The following is a 15,756-nucleotide window of genomic DNA, read 5'->3' on the forward strand; positions in this document are numbered from 1 at the left end:
ACTATAATACTGTCCCCTATGTACAGGAATATAACTACTATAATACTGCCCCCTATGTACAAGAATATAACTACTATAATACTGCCCCCTATGTACAAGAATATAACTACTATAATACTGCCCCCTATGTACAAGAATATAACTACTATAATACTGCCCCCTATGTAGAAGAATATAACTACTATAATACTGCCCCCTATGTACAAGAATATAACTACTATAATACTGCCCCCTATGTACAAGAATATAACTACTATAATACTGCCCCCTATGTACAAGAATCTAACTACTATAATACTGCCCCCTATGTACAAGAATCTAACTACTATAATACTGCCCCCTATGTACAGGAATATAACTACTATAATACTGCCCCCTATGTACAAGAATATAACTACTATAATACTGCCCCCTATGTACAGGAATATAACTACTATAATACTGCCCCCTATGTACAGGAATATAACTACTATAACACTGCCCCATATGTACAGGAATATAACAATTATAATACTGCCCCCTATGTACAAGAATATAACTACTATAATACTGCCTCCTATGTACAAGAATATAACTACTATAATACTGCCCTTATGTATAAGAATATAACTACTATAATACTGCCCCTATGTACAAGAATATAACTACTATAATACTGCCCCTATGTACAAGAATATAACTACTATAATACTGCCCCTATGTACAAGAATATAACTACAATAATACTGCCCCCTATGTACAGGAATGTAACTACTATAATACTGCCCCTATGTACAGGAATATAACTACTATAATACTGCCCCCTATGTACAAGAATATAACTACTATAATACTGCCCCCTATGTACAGGAATATAACTACTATAATCCTTCCCCCTATGTACAGGAATATAACTACTATAATACTGCCCCCTATGTACAGGAATATAACTACTATAATCCTTCCCCCTATGTACAGGAATATAGCTACTATAATACTGCCCCCTATGTACAAGAATGTAACTACTATAATACTGTCCCCTATGTACAGGAATATAACTAATATAATACTGCCCCCTATGTACAGGAATATAACTACTATAATACTGCCCCCTATGTACAGGAATATAACTACTATAATACTGCCTCCTATGTACAAGAATATAACTACTATAATACTGCCCCCTATGTACAAGAATATAATTACTATAATACTGCCTCCTATGTACAGGAATATAACTACTATAATACTGCCCCCTATGTACAGGAATATAACTACTATAATACTGCCCCCCTATGTACAGGAATATAACTACTATAATACTGCCCCCTATGTACAAGAATATAACTACTATAATACTGCCCCCTATGTACAAGAATATAACTACTATAATACTGCTCCCCTATATACAGGATATAACTACTATAATACTGCCTCCTATGTACAAGAATATAACTACTATAATACTGCCTCCTATGTACAAGAATATAACTACTATAATACTGCCCCCTATGTACAGGAATATAACTACTATAATACTGCCCCTATGTACAGGAATATAACTACTATAATACTGCCCCCTATGTACAGGAATATAACTACTATAATACTGCCCCCTATGTACAGGAATATAACTACTATAATACTGCCCCCTATGTACAGGAATATAACTACTATAATACTGCCCCCTATGTACAGGAATATAACTACTATAATACTGCTCCCCTATATACAGGATATAACTACTATAATACTGCCTCCTATGTACAAGAATATAACTACTATAATACTGCCTCCTATGTACAAGAATATAACTACTATAATACTGCCCCCTATGTACAGGAATATAACTACTATAATACTGCCCCTATGTACAGGAATATAACTACTATAATACTGCCCCCTATGTACAGGAATATAACTACTATAATACTGCCCCCTATGTACAGGAATATAACTACTATAATACTGCCCCCTATGTACAGGAATATAACTACTATAATACTGCCCCCTATGTACAGGAATATAACTACTATAATACTGCCCCCTATGTACAGGAATATAACTACTATAATACTGCCCCCTATGTACAGGAATATAACTACTATAATAATGCCTCCTATGACACATAATAATGACAGGAGACTGTGTATATAGTAAAGTCTTTGTTATTAGATTGTCTTCTGATATGAAATGTATAAGAATAAATCCCTCTATCCTGTAGTTATTACACTTTGTATAAAGCACCATATAGACTCCGCCCCCTGCGCTGACACCTTCACATATACATATACAATGTACAGTAACTCCCCAAAGAGTAACCAAACACAATCTTCCCCTTTCCTCTGTGCTGCTGTGAGCCTTGAAATGTTTAATTCACCCAATTAATTGGACATCCGGATCCCTTCATCCCCCATAATCCACCTCAGCAGAGCAGAAAGGGGCAGCGGGGGGGCGAGATTGTGAATGCAGTTTTGGTTGTGATTAGAGTGTACATCATGACTAAAATATCTGACCAATATTCCTGTTTATTTGGCCAAGTCCTCAAAAGCCCTCAGGTACCAGACTCCGCCCCCTAAGTATGGCTTTAGTAAGATATGAAAATCAGCTTCAAGGGCTTGTCCACTTTTGACACGGTCTTATAGCATCCCTGCTACGATCAGTTGGATCTGCGGCTGGAGTTAGTACCTAGCATTACATTACCCTGCACTGCCCCCACAGGTGAAATGAAGTATTACACATTTTCAATTGTAATCAACGGTGTGTGAATGTAGGGTGTATATTTTGGGTCCTCCAAAGAGAAAAGAGAGTGCTATTAGTAGTTGTCAGAAGTGGGAGTCCGGTATTTGTCTTTTCACAATACCTGGGGGTCCGAGAAGTCTCAAAAAAAGTCCTTAAATGGGTATTTCAAAGTAAATTTTCCCCAATTTTTTTTAACTCTATCAACCAGATTAAAAAATCTTTTCTAATTTTATAGATTTTCTGGGTGACACCTCCTGCAGTCTCTCAGACGCCGGCCCAGTCTCTCAGACGCCGGCCCAGTCTCTCAAACGCCTGTCCAGTCTCTCAGACGCCTGTCCAGTCTCTCAGACGCCTCTCCAGTCTCTCAGACGCTGGTCCAGTCTTTCAGGCGCCAGTCCAGTCTCTCATATGCTGGTCCAATCTCTCAGACGCCGGTCCAGTCTCTCAGACGCCGGTCCAGTCTCTCAGACCCTGGTCCAGTCTCACAGACGCCGGTCCAGTCTCTCAAACGCCTGTCCAGTCTCTCAAACGCCTGTCCAGTCTCTCAGACGCCTGTCCAGTCTCTCAGACGCCAGTCCAGTCTCTCAGACGCCGGTCCAGTCTCTCAAACGCCTGTCCAGTCTCTCAGACGCCTGTCCAGTCTCTCAGACGCCTGTCCAGTCTCTCAGACGCCTGTCCAGTCTCTCAGACGCCTGTCCAGTCTCTCAGTCGCCGGGCCAGTCTCTCAGACGCCTGTCCAGTCTCTCAGACGCCTGTCCAGTCTCTCAGACGCCTGTCCAGTCTCTCAGACGACGGCCCAGTCTCTCAGACGCCGGCCCAGTCTCTCAGGCGCCTGTCCAGTCTCTCATATGCTGGTCCAATCTCTCAGACGGCGGTCCAGTCTCTCAGACGCCGGTCCAGTCTCTCAGACGCCGGTCCAGTCTCTCAGACACCGGTCCAGTCTCTCAGACCCTGTTCCAGTCTCTCAGATGCCAGTCCAGTCTCTTAGACGCTGGTACAGTCTCTCAGACGCCGGTCCAGTCTCTCAGACGCCGGCCCAGTCTCTCAGACGCCGGCCCAGTCTCTCAGACGCCGGCCCAGTCTTTCAGGCGCCTGTCCAGTCTCTCATATGCTGGTCCAATCTCTCAGACGCCAGTCCAGTCTCTCAAACGCCAGTCCAGTCTCTCAAACGCCTGTACAGTCTCTCAAACGCCTGTCCAGTCTCTCAGTCGCCGGGCCAGTCTCTCAGACGCCTGTCCAGTCTCTCAGACGCCTGTCCAGTCTCTCAGACGCCTGTCCAGTCTCTCAGACGCCTGTCCAGTCTCTCAGACGCCGGCCCAGTCTCTCAGACGCCGGCCCAGTCTCTCAGACGCCGGCCCAGTCTCTCAGACCCTGGTCCTGTCTCTCAGACGCGGGCCCAGTCTCTCAGACGGCGGCCCAGTCTCTCAGACGCCGGCCCAGTCTCTCAGACGCCGGTCCAGTCTCTCAGACCCTGGTACAGTCTCTCAGACGCCGGTCCAGTCTCTCAGACGCCGGTCCAGTCTCTCAGACGCCGGTCCAGTCTCTCAGACGCCGGTCCAGTCTCTCAGACGCGGGCCCAGTCTCTCAGATGTCGGCCCAGTCTCTCAGGTCCCGGGCCAGTCTCTCAGACGCCGGTCCAGTCTCTCAGACGCCGGTCCAGTCTCTCAGACCCCGGTCCAGTCTCTCAGACGCCGGTCCAGTCTCTCAGATGCCGGTCCAGTCTCTCCGACGCCGGTCCAGTCTCTCAGACCCCGGTCCAGTCTCTCAGACGCCGGTCCAGTCTCTCAGACGCCGGTCCAGTCTCTCAGACGCCGGTCCAGTCTCTCAGACGCCGGTCCAGTCTCTCAGACGCAGGTCCAGTTTCTCAGACACCGGTCCAGTCTCTCAGATGCTGGTCCGGTCAGTTGTCACTTGACTTTGATGCCCATTTATGCCAGGGAAATGAGAGAAACGCTAAGGTTTGGACACATTTTAACCAAAAATTTGAGGTAAATTTTGGGGAAAATACCCTAAAAATGTAGTTTATGTGGTAGTACAAGTTGTCTACGTCCGTGATATCAGCATGGTGGACAAATCGTTGGGTGGTGGCCTGGTGTTTTTGGAGGAGTAAGGGTTGGTGGGGTGCTGTGGGATGTAGCCAGTGCTGTGGTAAGTCCCACTTGGGGGAGTGGCTATACTTTTTGTTGGGGGTTTTCATAGGCCGCCGCCCCCTGTAGCCATAGTCCCGCATAGAAGACCTGGTAGCGGTGCTTCCACATGATGAAGCAGGCCGCCAGGCAGACCAGGGCCTGCAGCAGGTTCAGACTCATCTGCAGCAGCACAAACAGTTTGATGGTGGTGGTGACGGCGTCACAATCCGACACGTTCTGGTACTGGAAGGTCCGGCTCAGCGGGTCCGAGGGGTCCAGGGTGCACTGACACGACTCCTCCACCATCTTACAGTTGTACTTGGTGATCTTGGTGTAGTGGTGAGCCGCGAAGGCCACGGCCAGGACGCATATGATCAGGCTGAGGGCGCTGAGCAGGAAATACAGCAGCTGGAAGAGGAATGAAAACAAACAACTCTTTTAGGTACACAGCTCCTATGTGTCTCCATGGTAACAGACTACAACAAGCCTCTTGTAGTCAGATCCTGCAGTAGTGCTCCCTCCTGTCTATGCGTCCTACATTAAATATCAATGGGTTTGTCTTGATTAAAAAAACTTCTACCGTTTTGTGTGTACATCATTTAGGCGGACCTATGTGTCTCCATGGTAACAGACTACACCCACAACCTTCGTAATCATAATGCATTTAATTTTCTTACCCTATTGCTGGTTTATTAGTAAGAGACATACTAAGAGGACGAGGGGGTAAACGGTAGGATCTGACTACAAGGGGGTTGGTTTGTAGTCTGTTACTATGGCAACACATAAGCTTTTAGACTACAATAACTTATACATGGATTTTGCTTTAAAGATGATATTTCTCACAGGTTTTTTTTTTAATTTTGTGAAAAATATCTTCAATTTCATATTTGATTTCTGCTGCAGGTGCTTCTGTGGACACAACCTCATCAAACGCACAATCACATGACTGACCCCGGGGCTGAGTACACCCCAGGGGGAATCTGTCACACAATGGAGGTTTTCTCGTGGAAATTCCTTGTCAGCTTATGGTCTCATGACTGATCAATAACCCGAGAGACTGAGGAAGTAGAGGAGGCCCAGGTGCACAGTGTGACATACCGCCATATGTTATATACCGCCACATCGTACACAGCGATAATCACCAGCACTGATACATAGCAGGCGACCCGAACGCAACTCACCTTTAAGGCAAACTGTCCAGACGTCTTCTCATCAGGCTGATAAGGGAGACAGAGCAAGACCAAACCCAAGATGGCCACCACACTGACCTGCAAATACACAGAACATCCCATAAGAGTCATCACACATATAGGGGGCAGTATTATAGTAGTTATATTCCTGTACATAGGGGCAGTATTATAGTAGTTATATTCCTGTACATAGGGGGCAGTATTATAGTAGTTATATTCTTGTACATAGGGGGCAGTATTATAGTAGTTATATTCCTGTACATAGGGGGCAGTATTATAGTGGTTATATTCTTGTACATAGGGGGCAGTATTATAGTAGTTATATTCCTGTACATAGGGGGCAGTATTATAGTAGTTATATTCCTGTACATAGGGGGCAGTATTATAGTAGTTATATTCCTGTACATAGGGGGCAGTATAATAGTAGTTATATTCTTGTACATAGGGGGCAGTATTATAGTAGTTATATTCCTGTACATAGGAGCAGTATTATAGTAGTTATATTCTTGTACATAGGGGGCAGTATTATAGTAGTTACATTCATGTACATAGGGGGCAGTATTATAGTAGTTATATTCTTGTACATAGGGGGCAGTATTATAGTAGTTATATTCCTGTACATAGGGGGCAGTATTATAGTAGTTATATTCCTGTACATAGGGGCAGTATTATAGTAGTTATATTCTTGTACATAGGGGGCAGTATTATAGTAGCTATATTCTTGTACATAGGGGGCAGTATTATAGTAGTTATATTCCTGTACATAAGGGGTAGTATTATAGTAGTTATATTCTTGTACATAGGGGGCAGTATTATAGTAGTTATATTCCTGTACATAGGGGGCAGTATTATAGTAGTTATATTCCTGTACATAGGGGGCAGTATTATAGTAGTTATATTCCTGTACATAGGGGGCAGTATTATAGTAGTTATATTCTTGTACATAGGGGGCAGTATTATAGTAGTTATATTCCTGTACATAGGGGGCAGTATTATAGTAGTTATATTCTTGTACATAGGGGGCAGTATTATAGTAGTTATATTCTTGTACATAGGGGGCAGTATTATAGTAGTTATATTCCTGTACATAGGGGACAGTTTTATAGTAGTTATATTCCTGTACATAGGGGGCAGTATTATAGTAGTTATATTCTTGTACATAGGAGGCAGTATTATAGTAGTTATATTCCTGTACATAGGGGGCAGTATTATAGTAGTTATATTCTTGTACATAGGAGGCAGTATTATTGTAGTTATATTCCTGTACATAGGGGGCAGTATTATAGTAGTTATATTCCTGTACATAGGAGGCAGTATTATAGTAGTTATATTCCTGTGCATAGGGAGCAGTATTATAGTAGTTATATTCCTGTACATAGGGGGCAGTATTATAGTAGTTATATTCTTGTACATAGGGGGCAGTATTATAGTAGTTATATTCTTGTACATAGGGGCAGTATTATAGTAGTTATATTCCTTGTACATAGGGGGCAGTATTATAGTAGTTATATCCTTGTACATAGGGGGCAGTATTATAGTAGTTATATTCTTGTACATAGGGGGCAGTATTATAGTAGTTATATTCCTGTACATAGGAGGCAGTATTATAGTAGTTATATTCTTGTACATAGGGGGCAGTATTATAGTAGTTATATTCCTGTACATAGGGGGCAGTATTATAGTAGTTATATTCTTGTACATAGGGGGCAGTATTATAGTAGTTATATTCTTGTACATAGGGGGCAGTATTATAGTAGTTATATTCTTGTACATAGGGGTCAGTATTATAGTAGTTATATTCCTGTACATAGGGGGCAGTATTATAGTAGTTATATTCCTGTACATAGGGGGCAGTATTATAGTAGTTATATTCTTGTACATAGGGGGCAGTATTATAGTAGTTATATTCTTGTACATAGGGGGCAGTATTATAGTAGTTATATTCTTGTACATAGGGGGCAGTATTATAGTAGTTATATTCTTGTACATAGGGGGCAGTATTATAGTAGTTATATTCTTGTACATAGGAGGCAGTATTATAGTAGTTATATTCCTGTACATAGGGGGCAGTATTATAGTAGTTATATTCTTGTACATAGGGGGCAGTATTATAGTAGTTATATTCTTGTACATAGCGGGCAGTATTATAGTAGTTATATTCTTGTACATAGGGGGCAGTATTATAGTAGTTATATTCTTGTACATAGGGGGCAGTATTATAGTAGTTATATTCCTGTACATAGGGGGCAGTATTATAGTAGTTATATTCCTGTACATAGGGGGCAGTATTATAGTAGTTATATTCTAGTACATAGGGGAGCAGTATTATAGTAGTTATATTCTTGTACATAGGGGGCAGTATTATAGTAGTTATATTCCTGTACATAGGGGGCAGTATTATAGTAGTTATATTCCTGTACATAGGGAGCAGTATTATAGTAGTTATATACTTGTACATAGGGAGCAGTATTATAGTAGTTATATACTTGTACATAAGGGGCAGTATTAAAGTAGTTATATTCTTGTACATAGGGGGCAGTATTATAGTAGTTATATTCTTGTACATAGGGGGCGGTATTATAGTAGTTATATTCCTGTACATAGGGGGCAGTATTATAGTAGTTATATTCCTGTACATAGGGGGCAGTATTATAGTAGTTATATTCTTGTACATAGTGTGCAGTATTATAGTAGTTATATTCCTGTACATAGGGGGCAGTATTATAGTAGTTATATTCCTGTACATAGGGGGCAGTATTATAGTAGTTATATTCTTGTACATAAGGGGCAGTATTATAGTAGTTATATTCCTGTACATAGGGGGCAGTATTATAGTCGATATATTCTTGTACATATCGGACAGTATTATAGTAGTTATATTCTTGTACATAGGGGCAGTATTATAGTAGTTATATTCCTGTACATAGGGGGCAGTATTATAGTAGTTATATTCTTGTACATAGGGGAGCAGTATTATAGTAGTTATATTCTTGTACATAGGGGGCAGTATTATAGTAGTTATATTCCTGTACATAGGGGGCAGTATTATAGTAGTTATATTCCTGTACATAGGGGGCAGTATTATAGTAGTTATATTCTTGTACATAGGGGGCAGTATTATAGTAGTTATATTCTTGTACATAGGGGGCAGTATTATAGTAGTTATATTCCTGTACATAGGGGGCAGTATTATAGTAGTTATATTCCTGTACATAGGGGGGTAGTATTATAGTAGTTATATTCCTGTACATAGGGGGCGGTATTATAGTAGTTATATTCTTGTACATAGGGGGCAGTATTATAGTAGTTATATTCTTGTACATAGGGGGCAGTATTATAGTAGTTATATTCTTGTACATAGGGGCAGTATTATAGTAGTTATATTCCTGTACATAGGGGGCAGTATTATAGTAGTTATATTCCTGTACATAGGGGCAGTATTATAGTAGTTATATTCCTGTACATAGGGGGCAGTATTATAGTAGTTATATTCTTGTACATAGGGGACAGTATTATAGTAGTTATATCCTTGTACATAGGGGGCGGTATTATAGTAGTTATATTCTTGTACATAGGGGGCGGTATTATAGTAGTTATATTCCTGTACATAGGGGGCGGTATTATAGTAGTTATATTCTTGTACATAGGGGGCAGTATTATAGTAGTTATATCCCTGTACATAGGGGGCAGTATTATAGTAGTTATATTCTTGTACATAGGGGGCAGTATTATAGTAGTTATATTCTTGTACATAGGGGGCAGTATTATAGTAGTTATATTCTTGTACATAGGGGGCAGTATTATAGTAGTTATATTCTTGTACATAGGGGGCAGTATTATAGTAGTTATATTCCTGTACATAGGGGGCAGTATTATAGTAGTTATATTCCTGTACATAGGGGGCAGTATTATAGTAGTTATATTCCTGTACATAGGGGGCAGTATTATTGTAGTTATATTCTTGTACATAGGGGGCAGTATTATAGTAGTTATATTCCTGTACATAGGGGGCAGTATTATAGTAGTTATATTCCTGTACATAGGGGGCAGTATTATAGTAGTTATATTCCTGTACATAGGAGGCAGTATTATAGTAGTTATATTCTTGTACATAGGGGGCAGTATTATAGTAGGTATATTCCTGTACATAGGGGGCAGTATTATAGTAGTTATATTCCTGTACATAGGGGGCAGTATTATAGTAGTTATATTCCTGTACATAGGGGGCAGTATTATAGTAGTTATATTCCTGTACATAGGGGGCAGTATTATAGTAGTTATATTCTTGTACATAGGGGGCAGTATTATAGTAGTTATATTCCTGTACATAGGGGGCAGTATTATAGTAGTTATATTCCTGTACATAGGGGGCAGTATTATAGTAGTTATATTCTTGTACATAGGGGGCAGCATTATAGTAGTTATATTCCTGTACATAGGAGGCAGTATTATAGTAGTTATATTCTTGTACATAGGGGGCAGTATTATAGTAGTTATATTCCTGTACATAGGGGGCAGTATTATAGTAGTTATATTCCTGTACATAGGGGGCAGTATTATAGTAGTTATATTCCTGTACATAGGGGGCAGTATTATAGTAGTTATATTCTTGTACATAGGGGGCAGTATTATAGTAGTTATATTCCTGTACATAGGGGGCAGTATTATAGTAGTTATATTCCTGTACATAGGGGGCAGTATTATAGTAGTTATATTCCTGTACATAGGGGGCAGTATTATAGTAGTTATATTCATGTACATAGGGGGCAGTATTATAGTAGTTATATTCTTGTACATAGGGGGCAGTATTATAGTAGTTATATTCCTGTACATAGGGGGCAGTATTATAGTAGTTATATTCTTGTACATAGGGGGCAGTATTATAGTAGTTATATACTTGTACATAGGGGGCAGTATTATAGTAGTTATATTCCTGTACATAGGGGGCAGTATTATGGAGAGAGGTGACTGCCTGTTAGTGATACTTCTGTGGATGTGTGTGCTCTCCCTCTCATATGATATTTTGGGCTGTATGAATAGGACACTCAGCTTGCAGTGTGCACTGACACTATATATAGGTACCGTCAGTAACCCCCCCCCCCCTAGGGTCTTGTGACCGGTGCAGGTCCTTCCTCTCTCTGTTATTATATTATTGACGCCACTTTGGCCCCATAACAGAGTCGCCTATAGATTCCCTGTAAGAGGTCACAGGTCACACAGGGTAGCCCCCGTACAGCACTGGGCCCCTCGGGGTGTGGTGCGGCTCATGTGACAGGTACGAGGATGTTTTCCATGCAAAGCGTAAGACTCCGTGTCATGTGCCTGTCACAAGCTGCGCCTCCCGCTCGCCACTCTGTGTGAGGAGGATTATTCGCGGCTCACCCTACACGCGGGCGGTTTATGTCTCCGGGGTGTGATGAGCAGCCACGGGGTCACACACACGGGGCACCCGCTTATCTCTGGTAAACACCCCCCCCCCCCTCACCTCATGATCTAATTATATAACCTACGGGGCGGGGAGACTTCTGCAGCCGTGACTGAAATAAAACCTTACACAACTCTGCTAAAGGGCGATGACGGAAAGTCCATTGCCGTTCAGTGTATGCAGCTCCTATGCAGAGATATGTGTCTCCATGGTAACAGACTGCAAATCGGCCCCGTGTAGTCACACTCACACGTATAGTGGTGCTGCCATCTTATAAAATGATACCTGGGATATGGCAGCGCTCCTCCCCCATTGTTGTACCCTACAGCGGGCGCGTTTACAATCTCAGAGAACAGCAGTGTGAGGATTAGCCCAAATAAACTCCTTATTTCACAGTCCTGCTGCTACTAAGAACATGCACAAAGGTTATGATTAAACATCTCTCCAGGGACAATACCTGGCTGCAGAAAGCACAGAGCACAGCAGTGTGAGGTCACACCCCAAGTACAATCCTGGAATAAAATCAGCAGTTCTGCTGCTACTAAAACACACAGAGGTCTGATTACACATCTTTCCAGGGACAGTACCTAATACTGGCTGCAGGGAGCACAGAGCACAGCAGTGTGAGGTCTGATTACACATCTTTCCAGGGACAGTACCTAATACTGGCTGCAGGGAGCACAGAGCACAGCAGTGTGAGGTCTGATTACACATCTTTCCAGGGACAGTACCTAATACTGGCTGCAGGGAGCACAGAGCACAGCAGTGTGAGGTCTGATTACACATCTCTCCAGGGACAATACATAACACTGGCTGCAGAGAGCACAGAGCACAGCAGTGTGAGGTCTGATTACACATCTCTCCAGGGACAATATATAACACTGGCTGCAGAGAGCACAGAGCACAGCAGTGTGAGGTCTGATTACACATCTCTCCAGAGACAATACATAACACTGGCTGCAGAGAGCACAGAGCACAGCAGTGTGAGGTCTGATTACACATCTCTCCAGGGACAGTACCTAATACTGGCTGCAGAGAGCACAGAGCACAGCAGTGTGAGGTCTGATTACACTTCTCTCCAGGGATAATACATAACACTGGCTGCAGAGAGCACAGAGCACAGCAGTGTGAGGTCTGATTACACATCTCTCCAGGGACAATACATAACAATGGCTGCAGAGAGCACAGCAGTGTCAGGTCTGATTACATATCTCTCCAGGGACAATACATAACACTGGCTGCAGAGAGCACAGAGCACAGCAGTGTGAGGTCTGATTACACACCTCTCCAGGGACAATACATAACACTGGCTGCAGAGAGCACAGAGCACAGCAGTGTGAGGTCTGATTACACACCTCTCCAGGGACAATACATAACACTGGCTGCAGAGAGCACAGAGCACAGAAGTGTGAGGTCTGATTACACATCTCTCCAGGGACAATACATAACACAGGCTGCAGAGAGCACAGAGCACAGCAGTGTAAGGTCTGATTACACATCTCTCCAGGGACAATACCTAATACTGGCTGCATAGAGCACAGAGCACAGCAGTGTGAGGTCTGATTACACATCTCTCCAGGGACAATACAAAACACTGGCTGCAGTGAGCACAGAGCGCAGCAGTGTGAGGTCTGATTACACATCTCTCCAGGGACAATACATAACACTGGCTGCAGAGAGCACAGCAGTGTGAGGTCTGATTACACATCTCTCCAGGGACAGTACCTAATACTGGCTGCATAGAGCACATAGCACAGCAGTGTGAGGTCTGATTACACATCTCTCCAGGGACAATACATAACACTGGCTGCAGAGAGCACAGAGCACAGCAGTGTGAGGTCTGATTACACATCTCTCCAGGGACAATACAAAACACTGGCTGCAGAGAGCACAGAGCGCAGCAGTGTGAGGTCTGATTACACATCTCTCCAGGGACAATACATAACACTGGCTGCAGAGAGCACAGCAGTGTGAGGTCTGATTACACATCTTTCCAGGGATAGTACCTAATACTGGCTGCATAGAGCACATAGCACAGCAGTGTGAGGTCATGCCCCAAGTACAATCCTGGAATAAAATCAGAGCACAGCAGTGTAAGGAAACATTCTCAGCATAATCCTGGACTGTAAGTCCATATCTCACAGTCCTGCTGCAACTAAAACACACAAAGGTCTGATTACACATCTTTCCAGGGAGAATACCTAACATTGGCTGCAGAGAACACAGAGCGCAGCAGTGTGAGGACACGTCCCTAGTACAATCCTGGTATATAAATCCATAATTTCCAGTTGTGCTGCTACTAACAACATACATAAAGGTAAGATTACACATCTAGGGACAAGGCTAATGCTGGCTTCAGAGAGCACAGAGCACAGCAGTGTGAGTTCAGTCTAGAAAATCATACTTTACAGACTGATACCGCACTGTTAAGTTGATGAATGGATTGACTAGACAGGATAAAACTGTAACAAAACCTCAGCTGTGGGAAGTACAGTATTAGTTGAGTACTGGTTTTCTGCCACTGGGTGTAAGTAAAGGTAATTTAAAAAATCCATATCTGATCTTGGTAAAGCTGGGTGACAACTGCTGCTGTAGCATATACTGGAGATGGGGACCTGTTGGTTCATAAAGAGACATAAACTTACTAACTTCGTGTATCTGTTTCTAGGAAAGCTGGGTGACCTATAGTATGACCTATGTTCCATCTAACGCAACTGTTAACACTCAGCTTTCCCACAATCCCGAATGTCAAGGTAGTCAGCGCTTCCAACCTACTTCAGAAAGCTGGGTGACAGCTCCCGTATACAAGCAGCGACACAGTAAACCCTTCAAATTTGAATACATTTTATGCAAATTTATTATCTGATTTGAGTTGCATTTCCAAAAATGTGAACAAAACTGTTCGATAATTTAGGAAATAGTGGAATTTATTTTAACTCCTTCCTTTCTCGTTCTTCATCTTTCCAGTACACTCCTGCTGTGCCCTGATCTCTGTGCCGTCACTTACCCCCGCCCCCTCCCTCCCTCCGCCATCTTAAGCGAAGCGGCGTTGCGCCACATGATGTGCGTCATGCCAAAGGGTTACTGCATGCAGCAAGTTAAAAGAAAACCCAAAAAAATCAGACATGGGTTTCGGGGCGATGCTTACAATGATGCCGGCCCAGTGTGGGGTGTCTCTGACTAGTAAGGAGGAGCAGTTGATAGCCATGATGATCGCCACCACCGTGATGGACACGCCGAGGGTCAGCTGGAGCAGGGCCACCAGGAGCGGGAAGCGGCAGCCGCAGCAGTTCTGCGATGTGTCCAACGCCCCAGATTTCTTGTCATCCTTCTTCTTCTTCTTCTTGACATCTGTCTGAGGGGTCTGCTGCGCCTCTGCCGACCCCCCTGCGGCCTGGTCTCTGGGGCTCGTCTTGCGCTTCTCCTCGGCTCCCATGTTGTGGCTCTGTGATCACTGTCTCCTCTCTGCCTGGAGCTGCGCCCTGCCCGAGGGCTCCTGCTATTTGGGAACGGCAGGCTTCGACTAATATGGAAGGCATTTGGAACGGATTCTCGAAAGCCTTCGAATGCCACTTATAGGCCGCAGTCACGGGGAGGGGGGGGGATTTCGAGGGGATCCCGGACTGACAACCTACAGGACTCTCTCAGAGGAGGGAAGGAGAAGCAGCCGGCCTCAGCTCTACGTGACAAGCAGGGCTTAAATATTTTAGTAGGCCCAAGGAGATATTCCCATGAAGCTCCGCACCCGCAGGCTTTTTCTTGCTTTTGGGGTCAGCTGAGTCCTCGGCGCAGGAGGAAAGTGACAGCCCCGGCAGCTGAATCTAACATGTTAACAACTTATCAGGGAGGGGGAGGCAATGCTGAAACGCGTTCATCTATGTGAAAACTGATGATCCGGCGTCGCCTGACAACACACCGGGTGCGATTTACCTCAGGTTGTCACTCACATCCGCGTGGATGCGCCAGTCCTAGTTTGTATTGGTCACATGACTGAAAATCACGAAGCAAAAATCACCTCATGTACCGGACCTGTACAAATTACGATAAATTCGCATGCGTTCTTTATCTCACTAAATCAGGGCCTCGGGGTATGTTCACACAGAGCGGAAAAAAGTGTGTCAAAATCCACTACAAATATAGGACAGAGTTCAATGGATTTTGATGCCGAATTTGAAGTAGATTTTCTGTCAGGAAATCAATCAGATTCTGTTGTGTGAACATACTCGTAACTGCACGCGTCTGCCTTATACTGAGAATGTTAATGGAACAAAATCCCCCTCAAAATCCGATC

The 15,756-nt window shown here is 43.3% G+C and overlaps 1 protein-coding gene across 1 annotated transcript; it reads right to left on the minus strand.

Annotated features, from left to right (window-relative positions):
• Window positions 1–2,131: 2,131 nt before the first annotated feature.
• Window positions 2,132–15,181, minus strand: SSPN (sarcospan). The gene is made up of 3 exons (XM_072145073.1): window positions 14,614–15,181; window positions 6,032–6,118; window positions 2,132–5,258 (listed from the first exon to the last, which is right to left on the minus strand). The coding sequence occupies exons 1-3, from the start codon at window positions 14,899–14,901 to the stop codon at window positions 4,893–4,895; spliced, it is 741 nt and encodes a 246-aa protein (XP_072001174.1). The 5' UTR covers window positions 14,902–15,181; the 3' UTR covers window positions 2,132–4,892.
• Between the last annotated feature and the right edge of the window lie 575 nt (window positions 15,182–15,756).

The sequence above is a fragment of the Engystomops pustulosus genome, chromosome 4 (assembly GCF_040894005.1).
Source record: "Engystomops pustulosus chromosome 4, aEngPut4.maternal, whole genome shotgun sequence".
Taxonomy (NCBI): Eukaryota; Metazoa; Chordata; class Amphibia; order Anura; family Leptodactylidae; genus Engystomops; species Engystomops pustulosus.

Excerpts from the sequence above, each read along its gene's own strand:
- SSPN (XM_072145073.1), bottom strand. The coding sequence starts at position 14,901 with ATGGGAGCCGAGGAGAAGCGCAAGACGAGCCCCAGAGACCAGGCCGCA. Across the intron at positions 6,119-14,613 it reads CACACTGGGCCGGCATCATT|GTCAGTGTGGTGGCCATCTT; the intron begins GTAAGCATCGCC and ends GTGTATTTGCAG. Across the intron at positions 5,259-6,031 it reads CTGGACAGTTTGCCTTAAAG|CTGCTGTATTTCCTGCTCAG; the intron begins GTGAGTTGCGTT and ends TTCCTCTTCCAG.